Source organism: Aptenodytes forsteri, unplaced genomic scaffold, assembly GCF_000699145.1.
Source record: "Aptenodytes forsteri isolate BGI_AS27 unplaced genomic scaffold, ASM69914v1 Scaffold15, whole genome shotgun sequence".
NCBI classification, from domain to species: domain Eukaryota; kingdom Metazoa; phylum Chordata; class Aves; order Sphenisciformes; family Spheniscidae; genus Aptenodytes; species Aptenodytes forsteri.
The window spans coordinates 15,488,095-15,502,683 of NW_008795129.1; the positions used below are offsets into that span (position 1 = coordinate 15,488,095).

Consider the following 14,589-nt stretch of genomic DNA (forward strand, 5'->3'; position numbering starts at 1 on the left):
TTCAAAATATATGCATACACTTACATATATAAATAAAACTTATATATGAGCAAAATATAACTGGGTTTTAAAACTGTTCCTGGTAAATTGCAGTGAATCAGGTACTTGTTAAAAATAATAAATAAATAAAAGGAGGAAATATAACTACTGAAACGAAAATTTTCTTTTAAAGGAACAAATTTAGGGAAAGGGAAAAAAAACAAACCAATGTGATATCTGTGGGTGACCGACCTCCTTCTCTTAAAGAAAGGTTTTAGTGACACAAAGCATCGTGTCTCTTTAAAGTTACAAATTAATAGTTCATATTCGCTTCTATCACACTGTTATAGATAACTGTGTGGCAAACTGTGTTCAGCAGTAAGAGAGGATTTATAGTGAATAATCAACATGTGACATCAGTCTCCCATTTACCACTCTGACATTTCAGTACTTTCTCATGTTTCTGCGGTGCAGCCGCCCCCTCCCTGGTGTGATGCAGGAGTACCTGTGTGCATCATTTCACCAACAAACTCCGAATGCCTCCTCTATTGCTTCTCTGTAGCCAGTTTGCTTGTGTGACTGGGTTTGTTCTGACTTGAATGTTTTGTGTAAAGAACAGTATAATCTCAAAATGTTCTTATTGTCTGCACAACCTTAACAAATTGCTAGTAAAACAAGAAAACATTGTTTTACGGGGTGAAGCAAGGAAGCCCCTACGCTGCTGACTGCTTAAGGGTCACTCAGTACAGCGATGGAAACAGCCCAGTTACGTACAGCCTTTCCTCAGCACAGGCGGTTTGATACTGGGCAAGATAGACCTTGGATCTGAACTGGAGGTTGTCCTTCTGAGACTGTTTTTGTCTTCTGTCATCCTGTCACTGGATGATAGTAACTGGATAATTCGCTCATCAAGAGTTGTCCCCATCATTAAAAACTGTCACACAGCAGTGAAGGAATACCAAAATGTGAATGATTAAAGTAGTTTGGGTCTACAGGGTTAAGCATACAAGTTCATTTATGAGACTTAACACATGCAAATAGCATTTATGGCCATGTGGTAGAGCATATTGGATACATCATCGTTCTAGGCTTGGGGTTTTTTTCCCCCCACTGCTTGCGCTGCAAAATGTTGGCAGGCTGGCCTGCAAATGTGGAGGTGCAGACTGCACCTGCTACAGGCTGTGTGCTTATAAGGAGCCTTCCTTAACAGAGGAAAAATGTCACATCTTCAGTTAAAGGTAAAGGTATAGCCCTCGTATTTTGGGTGGCTGTCAGCAACCCACTATGTTGTCTCACTTCTTGACAGTAAAGAGTAGCTGGCTCAGTTCCAGTTTACACTGAGTAAAGTGTGAGTTGCACAGCTTGAATATTTATGTTGCCTTTAATATTGCACTATAGAATTGGGCAAAAATAATGCTTTAGATTTAACACAGAAACACAAAAACAAGGTTCAAATACACTCAAGTTCTTATTCCTTAGGAAAAATACATACTGGTGCCACATAGTCTCTTTAATGTGGTGTCTGAAAGGAGACGACTATTTCATTAGCTTAGTCAGTTTAAAGCAGAAGGACTTAAATTAAATACGCAGCGCTGGATTAGAGTATTTGCTTTGTAACCAGTTTGGGCTGTAATATGACAAATTGTTTATGCCTGCATTGCTACTGGAAGAAGCGGTATTAGACACCCCTGTATCATCACTGTCTTTGTTTCATAACAAACATTTGTGTAGATATGCAGTTAACTGGCTGGGGGAACTGACACAGCTGAAAATAAATCCATTTTAAAAACCCAATAGTTAAAAGAAAACTTAAACTCAGCCAAAGAGTACTTTCTCCTACCCATTCCGCCATCTGACCTTACAGACATCTGCTGGCATGAATCTGAAGAGGTGATACAGGGAAAAAGATTAAATGGCTGGGAAGGTTGGGAGAAGGTGCGACTGCTTTATTTTTTTTAATGCAAATACTACCTTGTGTCAATTTAAGGGTGTAGTTTGACAGTTTGACTTGAGTGCTAGTGTACAGAATCACTGTATGTTAGTAAAATCAGTCAATATGATTTTGAACAAATGCTACCTATCTAGTGTAGCAGAAGTATTTTCAGTTCCACAAATTGCATTTAGAAAATGCTAACGTCTGAACATATCTTACTCATCTTACCAGTGTGTAAGGTGAGACTGATAAAAGAAACCTAAACCCGTTGTAACGTTAAAAAAAAAAAAAAAAAAAATCTGCCAGCGCATTGTCAGATATTTATGGTATTTGATGTCCTGATCAGGAGAATAAAAAAAATGAATTTAATTTTGAGGTGTTTATCCAAATTTTTTTTTTCGCCCTAGAACAGATGCGATTACTTAATTATATGTCGTTACTAAAATTTATAGGAGGGAGGATGGACGGTTGACTTTCTAATGCCATTGGATAGCAATGGTGACCCTCCTCTCAGTCCATATTCTCCTACATATTTTCCTGCCCCACTTAACCATTCCTTCATATTCCTTAAGCGTGTTTCTTTCTGCCAGCTTACTTATGTAGCTGACAGTTTTGGCTAAAGCCAAGGCTTTGATTCAGACTGGAACCTGCCTGTTTCATAGGGAGGCTGGAACTGAGATCAAGAGACGCCCAGTTTGCTTCCAACAAGTCTCCTGGCAGACAAGATACTGGAGGGGGGGAAGAAAGAGCCGACTGTTCCTTAAAAACAAGCAGGCAAGAAATAGCAAGAGCAGAATAACACAACGTGCTCCTTAAAAAAGAAATGCTCAGATGGGGTATAGTCTAGCTCGAATGCTCAGACCTGAAATCAGTCGTACCGGTTAACGATGCAGTGCGCATGCTGCTGGTTTGCAGTGATGGAAACTCTCAAACAGATGGATTGCACTGCATAGAGAAAATGGGAATGTCTGAAACCAGCCATAAAAAATCAGCATAAAAGGTAGGTTAATGATTCGTTGCTAGGCGATCTAATGATTTGATTCCTTTTCTGTTGCTCTGTCTTTCTCTTATGGTGGTATTTATTTTCATATACATTCTGTACATTATGAAAGATATATCAAGTCAGTGCTTTCTGGGGTGTTCTTTGGCAAGATACATTTTTCTTGCATTTGGTCTCTTGCTCTTTTTTTTTTCCTTCAGTACTCCTTGTTTTTCTGACCTCATTATTATTTTTGAGCTGCTTTTGTGATTTGACATTGAAAACAGTTATTCCAACAAAAGCAGCCCAGCATGTTACTTAGACTTTACAAAGTGTCAGATGGGGATGCTCAGGACTTAATATTGCAGCCTAAAATCAACAGTTCCAGTTCCTGGAATAAATTGGAAGCTTTTGTTAAATAAAACTTACTTCTAAGTGGAGAGATGCATATCCTCCTGACAAAGATGGAATGTTCTACTTTCTCCCTGTGGCCCAGTTACACGTATAAAATACGGAACAGATACGGAGGCCAAATGCATGAGCTATATAAGGCATCAAAGCACAGGAGGACATGACCTGTTTTCTTTTGTAGTAGTGTCTGAGTTCAGTTCAGCAGGAGAGCATAACTAGACAGGGGGAAACAGAGTTAGATTAACAAGTTACCCTATAGCAAGAGCTTTTGAGCTTGTTTCACGGGTCCCTAAAAGTATTTTCAGCAGAGATGGGAATTCTGTATAAAAAAATCTTACACATGCTGACTTGCTCTTCTTCATTTCTTTTGCACCCCATTGGAGTAGTTGAACTATAGTTGGGAAAACTGCTCTTCTCTGTACTTTTAATCTCTTTTTGGCATGACAGCATATGCATGTTGGGCTAAAATGTGTGTGTCAGCTGAGCAAGAGTGATGGCTCTCACCAGGACAAAATCAGATCCTAGTTTAGGTTTGATTTCTCTGTGTATGTTTGTCCTTTCTGACCAGTCTAGAGAGAGTGTCTTGTTGCTATAGGGGCATATGGTCTTTCGTTTCCACCTGTGCCTCAGTCTTTGGAACCACTTGCGCAGTATAGCATGTGTGAGAAACATTAGCTAGTACTGCTCAGGAAGATGATTGCTCACTTTCTGTAGTTCATGAACATCATTGAAAGGGGTGGAGGCCAAAAGTAGCCTTGCAGCAAAGCTGATTTTTCTGTTGGGCAAAAGAATCTCACCGAAAAGTGGGGAGGGGGAGAGAATCCTCTATCACAATTCATAGCTTTGGAGATCTGGATTTTCTGTAAATACTTAGTTCTATGTCGTTGCCAGTCCTGTGCTGAGAAGGAGGTACAGCTTTTCAGATCCCCAGAAGCTGAGCACATTTTTAACAAGTGTCCCTTTTTTTAAAAAAAATCAGTGCAAGATGCAAATAAATAATAAAAGAATGGCTGATTTGTTTGAAAATTTTCCAGCCGAACAGTAGGGGTTATATGAGAGTCAGCCTGGGCCCAACAGAGCGGGCATTGACCCAGACCTAATAAGAACAACTGGACCCAATACTCGTATTATGTTCAGTAACGGAGGGGTTTTTTGTAGTACAAGGACTTTAATGTTGTAATCTTAATGGCTAGAGGTAACAAACCAGTCTGAAAGGAAATAGGAAAAAATGAAGTCCAAAGCAATTAGAAAAATATCTTTTGTGGATTTTTAGGTATTGCCAGCCACATTTGTGTCTTTTTACAGATGACTGGGCTTTTCTGTCACTGTAAGACTAAATTTTAAAGTAACAGACTTGAACTAATTATGTCCTGTAAACCTATAATAATAACAATAGAAGTTTTTTGAAGTTCAGACATGCATGTAGTTGGTCCAACCAACTGAGTGGATCAGGAGTTGAGCCAGTTTGCCGCTTGGGGTTAGCGGGATTCAGGAGCATTTTAGGAAAAACAGTTGGATAAGGCAACTCCTGGGAAGAAGTAACTGAAGAGCTGGAGTTGCAGCTGGTCACCTATTCAAGCAAGGTTCTTGCCATACGCATTTCTTCAGTTACCAGCAGGTGCTGGAAGGTGTCTGTTCTGACTCAGATGGAGATATTTACCCCAATGCAGATGGAAAACAGTGTAGGTTGAGAGGTCTGGTCTCAAGCTCTTCATACCTTTTGGCATTTGGAGAGTGAGCTCATGGTCTTGTGTTTTCTCATGATGCTTTTTTTCTTGTGCTTCTTAAACCCCACCATTTTTCGGAGAGGGAAGGGGAGACATAGTGCGTGGTTACACTTAATGAAGGTCTCTCTTCTAACCTGAAGAGAGGGAAGCTGAGCTGTATCCCCAGATGCTGCCCCGGGAGGTTTATCCTCCTGCTTCACTGCTCCCAGCTTGAAAAGACAATAGTTAATTCTTTAGAAAACCTTAAGCTCCTTTTATACTTCTACTAGATTTTTGCCAAACCCCCATTTCCTTGAAGCAAGCCCCTTGTCTTCTCCCTAGCATCCCCAAACTAATCACACACAGCAGGCTTTCTCAGTGGTCAGTCAGCAAATGCCGAATAAACTCAGACTGCACCCATGCAGCAAATGCAGAACTCCACAACCTGCATAACGAAGCCATCAGAGTTCATGGAGCTTGCCTCCAAGGATGTGAATTATATGTCCTAGAACATGGTACGTTCATCCAGTATGCCAGGTACCTCCTGGAAGCTCTGTGCGTGCAGCTGGATAATGTGGCATCCCAGAACTTGTTTTCTCCCTCAAAAAAAAAAAAGAGGATGTAAAGAACAAAACCAATTACAACCTGTAGTGATTGTTTTTTAGAAGGGTGTTAGTTGTATTTCATCTCAGTCCCAAATTTTGTCATAATCTGTAATATACGAGAAACTGATAGACGTGTTTTTCTTGTACCTTATCTGCTAATGCTTTCCCTGCTCTGTAGGTGGTATCTGTCTTGTTTTCTGTCTGGGGTTTCATATTTGGTAGCAGAGTTGCAGTGCCCCAGGATTTCATCCTTGCGCCGTCCCTTGCAGTGTGCCAGCAAAGCTGTTTGGGTGTCAGTGTGGGAAACTGGCTGAAAACCAATTTGCATCCTCCTGCCAGGCTGGTTTGTGGCATGGCTGCGCAGCAGAGGGTGCAGCACAAGGACCGAAAGGGCTTGTCGCAGGTAGGAGGGGGGCTTGGTTGCTGAAGCTTGTTTTAACAGGGATCTCCCCGAATGTTTCATCTGGAAAATACGTGATGTTGTAGTTGGAAGAGTTCAGATGCTCCACATCAGTTCACTGTTCACAGAATATCCCAAACAGTAGTTGCACTGACCCAGACGAGGGATGGGTGAAATGTGCCACGGAGCAAGGACACTTTAAACCACTGATGCCATAATGTCAAACCATGCTGTTTAATACTACTTGGCAACTCTCATTCCTTCATGTTTGGCTTTTTTTTCCTCTGAAGTGGTGAATTATTTACATACCAAATACATTTGCATGCAAATATTTTTATATTAAATATATTATTGAATATAGATATTTGCATGTTAAAATGTATTTTCATAATACACTATCTCACCCTACAAAACTTGCTTCTCTTTGTTCTTCAAACCTGAGAAAATGTCCCTCTTCAGTACCCATTTGAGGAACGGTGTTCCTGAGTGTGCTTCTGAGCCTGATTCTTTGTATGAAAATTCAGGTGTCTGCTTTTCTGCTTTTGATCCAGTTCTGTTTGTGTTTACAAATGCTTATCAGTTTTTTTAAATGAAGTTTTAAGTGTAGCTTTCTACCAAGACATGAAAGTTTTTTCTTTTCTTTTTTTCCCCCCTATGTAATGAGCTTCATTTTTTTCTAAAGTAATGAGCTTCACTAAGAATCTTTGCATACAATTGCACACAAGAGGAGAAAAGCTAAAATTCAGCTATTTGCCGTGGAGGCAGCCGCAATCCTGTGCAACCCAACATACGACCTTTTCTGCAGTTCCCTTGGCGTCTCCAAGTTCCTCCTGAAAGCACAGACACCAGCTGGCATTCTGTGGAGGTCCCCTGGCAGTCTTTGAGCAGCCTGGTGCCTCATCTTCAAGCTGGGGTTACGAGAAGCTTCGGAAATGCTGTAATTGAGGAATGTCTTCGTTCGAGCTGGGAGACGAGCTCTGAGTGGATTTTAAACAGAGGTCCCGTCTTCTGGGTGTGTTTGGTTGAACATGTCAGGAAGGAGAGCTATATAAAAACCATGGGGGGGGGGTGATGAGCACAATGTAAAATGATACAGGAAAGTTTGTCATACAATATATTATGGGCATTTTGAATGTCATAATTCTTGATTGTGTGCTGTTGGGTTTTTATTTTAACTTGAATAGAGATGGTTATGCAGTATCAGAGAACTCATTAATGTTTTTTTAAACACTTTTTGAGAATTTTTCCTTAGTTTTCCGATTATGATAATTATTCACTTGTTATCTTTTCATTTTAGATGTCTGCAGAGATTAAAAAGAACATTATTTGTGTCCAGACTTGGAAGTTATATTCAATGCCCTCCTTTTAATTGTTAATCATTCTTACCTCTTTTTTTATTTGTTTCAGGTGAAGCCTACCATCTGCAGTGTTGAAGCATGAGTACTGATGCCAGTCAGGTGGTGATCACTACTCCTCCCCCGGCCACGATGCCTCACAAAGAGCGGTACTTCGATCGCATCAATGAGAATGACCCAGAGTATATCCGAGAGAGAAACATGTCTCCTGACCTGAGACAGGACTTCAATATGATGGAGCAAAGGAAGAGGGTCACTCAGATACTGCAGAGCCCTGTGAGTGGGATTAAGGGGGGATGAGAATAAGAGTGTGTTATTTTCTGAGATTCCTGATTAACTTTTTGAGACTTAAAAAAAGAAATCTATGTCACAGCTAGCTAGGATAACTCTGGACCATCCTCTAAGAAGAGTCACTAAACAGATTATCCAGCATTTTGTTTGCATAGTTTTTTGTCTGTGAACAAGCAGCCTTTATTGTCTTGTTTTTTTTATGATGCTTTTATATTCTTATGCTTCATTGCAGTATTACAAAAAGGTCTGGCTGGCTGCAGGGTACTTAATTAAAACTTAGGGGCAGGGAAGAGAGTGAAGGAGTCACCGGTTAAATAGGAACAAATTAGGGCATTACATGGTGTTCTGGTTTCTGGGTTTGAATATTAACCTATCATTTGCATCAGGAATGCTTTAATTAACATTTTTAATTGGGTTACATTTGTTGAAAAGCTAGACTATGTGTTCTTTTCATGTCCTTGAGGGTGATCATACCCATACTTGGCCATATTAGCACTCATATACTGGTTGTGTAAGTTCAGTACTTGTGTAGGCTACATATAAAACTATTAAATCTATTAAACTACTCTCATATTAGTTTTAATTTATATTTTAATGCATGCATTCTTTGGGTTTAAGCTGATGAATGCATTGGAAAGTAATACTGTTGCCTTGAGTATTTTGAAGCCATAGGGAGTGAGTAAGGACTGTGTGAGGGTGAGCCTTTGGGGGTGTTGGGGTGTAATGTGAGTAATGAGGATAATGGGACTGGGAAGGGGTTAAGCAGCTTTACAGATCCTTCTCTCTTCAGTTCCTCTGTAAGTTGGGGTGCTGCTTCTGTAATTTTTTGAAGCTTTTCCATATGTAATGAGATTGCAAACAGCTGTTAGTAATCACCCTATTATAGTCATCCATGAATAACAGGATTGTTTGCTAAAGTGTTGTCGTGGAGTGCCTCTTGGATCTGCGTGTTGCTCCAAGTATAATGTGAACCTGTTGACTAAGGAATTTATTGCTTTCAAGTCAATTTGTGCAAGCTTGGTTTTGCAGCCAACCTCTTTTATAAAAGAAAATACTCTAAGGAGGTACTGCATAATGCTTTAATCATGATAATTTTATGTTAAACACTCAATCGTAAAATGTGATCGGAGTCTGCTCCTTCCCATTAAAATATTCACATTATGAATAGCCAGTACTCACAGCAAAGCCTAGCTCTTTAGCCTAACAGATAAAAGTAAGTTACAGAGATCTTGTTTGGGTTTGTATGTGTGTTATTCTTTGGTTCTTTCAATGGCAGTATTGAATCTGATGAGCATAACTATTTCCTTAACATTTTGGAGGACCTTTTGCCAAGTCTGCCAAACATAATAAATGTCCCTTTGCCGCAGCCACTGTGGTTTTTTTAATAGATGCAGTGTCAGCGTGCAGATTTTAGGAAGGGGGATGGAGAGGGGCAACCCCTGAGTCTAGGTAACTGTTTTAACAGAAGGCTGGAGGACAAAGAGCCGCTGGGCTGCTGTTAGTGTTGTGCTGCAAGAGAAGCTGAGCCCAGCACTTTTTGGAAAGTGACTGTTTGGAGCTGCCAATAAGTTGCAAGTTTTTGTTGTGTAAGGGAACAGTTGTCCAAATAAGCCAGGGGCCTGCTGCCTGCTTGGCTCTTGGTATCTGCCAGGGAGGATCGGGAACGTGGGAGCTGAGTGTGTGATCAGGCACGAAGAGGAGGTGTCTGAGCTACTAGTTCCCCTCACTTAAGTATCTCCTTTTATTGTCTCTTTTCTTGAAACAGAAAATTTAGAGGAACCCTGCTATGATTTCTCATGTGAGGAAATAAAAGCATTTTTGATACAGTATGTGTGACTGAATGTCCATCAAGCAAATTTTATAACTGTTTTGGGAATAGAAACTGTATTATTTCTTCCAGGTTCCAGCTGCGATGTGCCATGGTGTTAGAATCATAGAATAGTTTGGGTTGGAAGGGACCTCTAAAGGTCATCTAGTCCAACCACCCTGCCGTGGGCAGGAACATCTTCAACTAAATCAGGTTGCTCAGAGCCCCGGCCAACCTGACCTTGAATGTTTCCAGGGATGGGGCATCCACCACCTCTCTGGGCAACCTGTGCCAGTGTTTCACCACCCTCAGTGTAAAAAAATTTCTTCTGTTCTTGAGAGTCAGGACTGAAAATGATTACCTTGTCTCCTCCTGAATATAATATTTGTTGCAAAAGGGCCAGAAAGCATTTTTCCTGTTACTGGTCTGTGTAACACAGGTTCAGGATTGAATTAACGAGTATTGTGCATAATGTTTTTGTTCTATAGCTGCAGAATTGCAAAAAATTTCCTGTTCTTGAGAGTCAGGACTGAAAATGATTACCTTGTCTCCTCCTGAATATAATATTTGTTGCAAAAGGGCCAGAAAGCATTTTTCCTGTTACTGGTCTGTGTAACACAGGTTCAGGATTGAATTAACGAGTATTGTGCATAATGTTTTTGTTCTATAGCTGCAGAATTGCATTGTGTCAGAAGTTTGCATAGAGCTTTGTTGCTTCTCTGGTTTATTCCAGTCGACAAGGAGGAAATAGTTTGAAGGTGTGTTGGAAGAAGAGGAAGAGAGGTTATCAGACACATTTTAAAGAAGAGCCTGCTCGCTGGTAAATCTTCACCGAGTCTTAGATATATGCATTCATATCTTCACCCAGTCTTGATATACGCATTCAGATCAGAGAAATAGTCATTGAGTCATCTGGCAAGTATTAGTAAATATGAAGTGTATGTAGCAAGGATAATACCTTTCTTAAAAATACATAAGTATGTATGGACTTGAGGTGAGCTTGTTTGAACATGCACTTTCTCCGAGCAAAGAATTATGGTGTAAAACTAAAGGGTTAATCGCTGTCATATACTAGGAAGCTTAGGTACTGATTTTATCTGTTTTATTAACAAGCTCTTTCCTTTCTTTCAAGTAGGAAAATCTAAATTCTTTAGCAAGAAAATAAATTAGAGAATATATTTCAGGAACCACGGTATATTTTGTGCAGTGCATGTTATTGTAAGGGCTACAGTCCTGGCCAGACACCTTCAGACATCAAACTGCTGCATCTCTCTGATGTGCCGTTTGATGCACGTATTGATGTGCAATCTGACTACTCCTTTCTGATGTGCAATTTCCCTTTCCTAAATTAAATAATTTAAAAGCTACTGAAAAGCTATTCCCCTTGCCTCTGATGTTTGCTAATGTCTTAGAGTCTGTTCATAATAAGTCTTAAACAAATTATAGTTTTATGACCACTGCCCACGAAGAATGTCCTGACATTATAAGTGAGTTCTCAGACATGTTTGCTCAATGCTGCATGTAACCTGTGAGCATCTGATGGCCTGGAGGATCTGCTATGACCCACATGTTTGTTGTTCTGTGTCTGTTAGAAAGGTGGAAAGAAATTTAAGATCAGCTGGGTCTGAGCAGCCTGATAGCATCCAGAGGTACTGCTGGCCAATCTTTAAGATAAAGCCATTTAAGTTTATTTCAGTAATGTCTGCAATTTCAGAAGGCTCAGGTACTGTGTCGTTATCTTTAAAGGAAAGGCACTACATTTATGCAGTGGACTAATTTTATTGCTTTACATTGGGTCTGAGATACTTGACCTGTAATATATCCAAAACTTGAAAACATGGGTTGTGGTTTTTTAGATTTTCCAACTTAACTCTGACTTAAAAACAGTTTTGTCTTTTTATATGCTAAGCAATCATATATTGCTTGTTACACAGAGTAACTACCTCTTTCAAAGAGCAAACATTTATTTGCTGTATCATCAAAACCCTTATTTCAGTTATGGTATGCAAGTCTTCCTGGCCTTCATTTCCTTCTGGCATTTCTCTGGTGCCCTCACCATGACAACGAGAAGCTTCAAAAAAGCAGTGGTTGCACAGTTACCGCATGTGAAGACTGAACAGTCAGTTCAGCATCAAGGAGCTGCATGAACATACAGCAGGGAGAAACTCTCTGCAGCCCTCCCAGAGCGGCCAGGGAAGGTGTCAGCTGTTTCTGCGAGCAGGCAGCAGTACCACGCTGCTTCCAGTGAAGTGAGACCGTGTGAAAGAATTATCTAACCAGCAGGAAAGCTAACTACAGGCTTTAGCTAACAGGACTGTGTGTGTAACCTGATGGGAAATTAGGATCACAGCTTAAACTGCATTGAAGGATAGCTTACATCCACTTTCTATCACTGTATTTGAAGAAAAGCTACAGGTCAGAGTGGAAATGGAAGAGGATACATTCACTTAATTTATACATAAGGTATACTGTTACATGAGATATAGTTCCTTATTTTATTGATGTAAGAAAAAGTTGGAGTAGTCAAATTTGTGTATAAAGTGATGAGTTGAACAGCTGAAATATGTAAACATAAAAATGCCTGGTTATTGGAATTTAAATGCCCAATTTATGTTTTGAATTTACCAGCAAAAGTTTCTCATGGCTTGTTGAGACCCATTCAATGTGCACTTGCCATTTTTACATACGAAACACACAGTTATTTGGAGCTTGTTTCTTTTTAAGCTGAGCAGTTTGCTGGCAGGATCTCGTCATGCTTTGCTTTAATTTCGTGTTGGATAAAGAGAGTGCCTACCAATCCATCACAGCTGTGCAGGGTGTTCGGGGCGATTCTGGCTCAGTGCTGCCATTACATGAGGGCACTGGTTCAGGTCTAGCCATCTGGATTGCAAAAATCCTTTTTTTTTTTTTTTCTTTTTTCTTTTTTTTTTATGCTGAGGTTAAAAATGTACTTCTCTCCCGTGCCTCTCTTCCTTCCTGCCTTGTGCATGCACATGCACCCCTGCCTCCCATGCCGGCTGGTCTTGCCCAAAGAAGTGGGGAGATAACAGTCCTGCTTAGCAACTCCTCTATTCAGAGGTCTGTCTTAGCATGCAGGCAGATTTTTTTCTGCAAAAACAAGCAAACCCACCTACACTTGTTGTGTGTTTTTTTTTTTTTTTTCTGGCTATGTTATTTTCAAACCATCAGGACAGAGATGAAGGATGGTTTGATTTATTTTTTTTTCCCCAGCTTTTGCACTTGTCTAGCTTACTTTTATTTTGTATTGAGTAAACATCCAATATTTTCGCAACACTGCTCCTATTTGGGACAGTTTATTTTCTTAAAATATCAAAGTCCTTTCAGTTCCTCACATGTTTCAGCTTCCACTGCTCTTTCCCCACAAGTTCAAAAGCCTTTCAGATCCTTCAGGAGCATCACCCTTTGGCCGGGAAGGGCTCACAACTTTATACATCCCCTGGGAACCTCCTCGCTGGGCAGGCCTCTCGCATTGCAGCTCCCTCCTCTGGCTTCGATCTTCTGACATCTTCCTGACTTCCTGCTGGGGAGTCGTGATCCTCTGCTCATTGCAATAGCTTATTTAATCGCATGCTTTCGTCATACGACCTGCGCAGCATTTCATTCACTGGGGGAGATGAGCTCAACTTGGCACGTCATTTAAGGAAGGCCACAAAATGGCCCTTAAAGATCCCCTCTGAGCTGTGACAATATCCCGCTGAGCCCAGGGCAGAACAGGGGGCCGGGCAAGTTCAGCATTTTAAGTGGGGGAGAATCTGTGCTCAGGGTAATGCTGTCTTAAATCAAAGCCATCCACTAGATCTCTATGAGAAACCAAGAAATCCCATTGCCTAACTTCCATTTCTGTAGCTGCGATGGTACAGGGTCAATTCATACCCATGTCCTGCACCACAAATGCAATTCTGAGTTTCTCCCTGTTTCCTTGCATCAAAAATGAGTTACCTTTTCACTCCTCTCTTATTTCCATACTGCTGCTTTCCATTTGGTTTGAACTGTGGTTTTCATTAGATATGTATGCCAACAGTTTCCAAATTGAGGTTTTTTTTCCATACATATTTCTAATCTTCCTGCTGGCTGTTAACTGCTTGGGTTTGGGTTTTTGTCATCTTGGGGGGTGTCTGCAGATCCTGTTGTACTTTTGGCACTATGTTCTTAAGATTATTCAAATCATTAAACAATCAGATCCATCCTCCTTTGCCTAACGGCTTTACTATAGTCCTATATGTATTTGAAGTTATTAATTATAAATAACACTCTGATCTGAATTAATTCCCTAGATAAGTGATAAGGAGATATAAAATAAAATGCATTTTAACAAAATCCACCATTTTTGTTTCATTCACTAGTTTTGTAAATTCTGCCCAATAAAGGCATCAAGTTGGTCTGGTGAGAGCAGGAAGAGGGGTTTCCGTTGCCGTACAAGAAATTAATAACAATTAAAAGCTGTATTAATTTCTAAGTCCTTTTTTTTTTTTTCTTTTTGGGCTGTTAAATAAACTTTTGGTTTATTACATGCTCTTAACAGTGCCTGGAAAAACCTGGAAGGTTGTGACTGATGACTTTCCTTCTGGCTGCATCCAGAACGCCCTGTGAGAGCTCTGCCCGTCGTCTGTCCTGGTGCATTGCCACCACGTGTTCTCCCACTCTCCCTACTCCTGTGCTTACTGAAAAAAACAGTTAATCATGCTCGGAAATGTGTAAGACCCCTGATAAACTGAAATTTGATTTCTTCTAGCATTTTAAATTTCAGCAGTTACAGAATCATAGAATAGTTTGGGTTAGAAGGGACCTCTAAAGGTCATCTAGTCCACCCCCCCCTGCCATGGGCAGGAACATCTTCAACTAGATCAGGTTGCTCAGAGCCCCGGCCAACCTGACCTTGAATGTTTCCAGGGATGGGGCATCCACCACCTCTCTGGGCAACCCGCTACAGTGTTTCACCACCCTCTGTAAAAAATTCCTTCCTTTATATCTAGTCTAAATCTACCCCTTTCTTCACAGGTTCCATCCCCCTGATCATTTTTGTGGCCCTCTCTGGACTCTGGACCACAGGTCCATGTCTTTCCTGTGCTGAGGGCTCCAGAGCTGGACGCAGTACTCCAGGT

At 40.6% G+C, this 14,589-nt stretch overlaps 1 protein-coding gene across 5 annotated transcripts in view; it reads left to right on the top strand.

Annotated features, from left to right (window-relative positions):
• The window catches only part of ADD3 (adducin 3), a 69,880-nt gene that overhangs the window by 31,044 nt on the left and 24,247 nt on the right, over positions 1-14,589 (top strand). For 4 of the 5 annotated variants that reach the window (XM_009277856.2, XM_009277857.1, XM_019471724.1 and 1 more), the window contains one exon: positions 7,421-7,644. In XM_009277856.2, coding sequence (XP_009276131.1) covers positions 7,450-7,644 — 195 coding nt within the window. In that variant the 5' untranslated portion in view covers positions 7,421-7,449. Of the gene's footprint in view, positions 1-2,689; positions 2,913-7,420; positions 7,645-14,589 lie in introns of those variants that run through there. The other variant, XM_009277858.2, reaches the window with a different exon arrangement.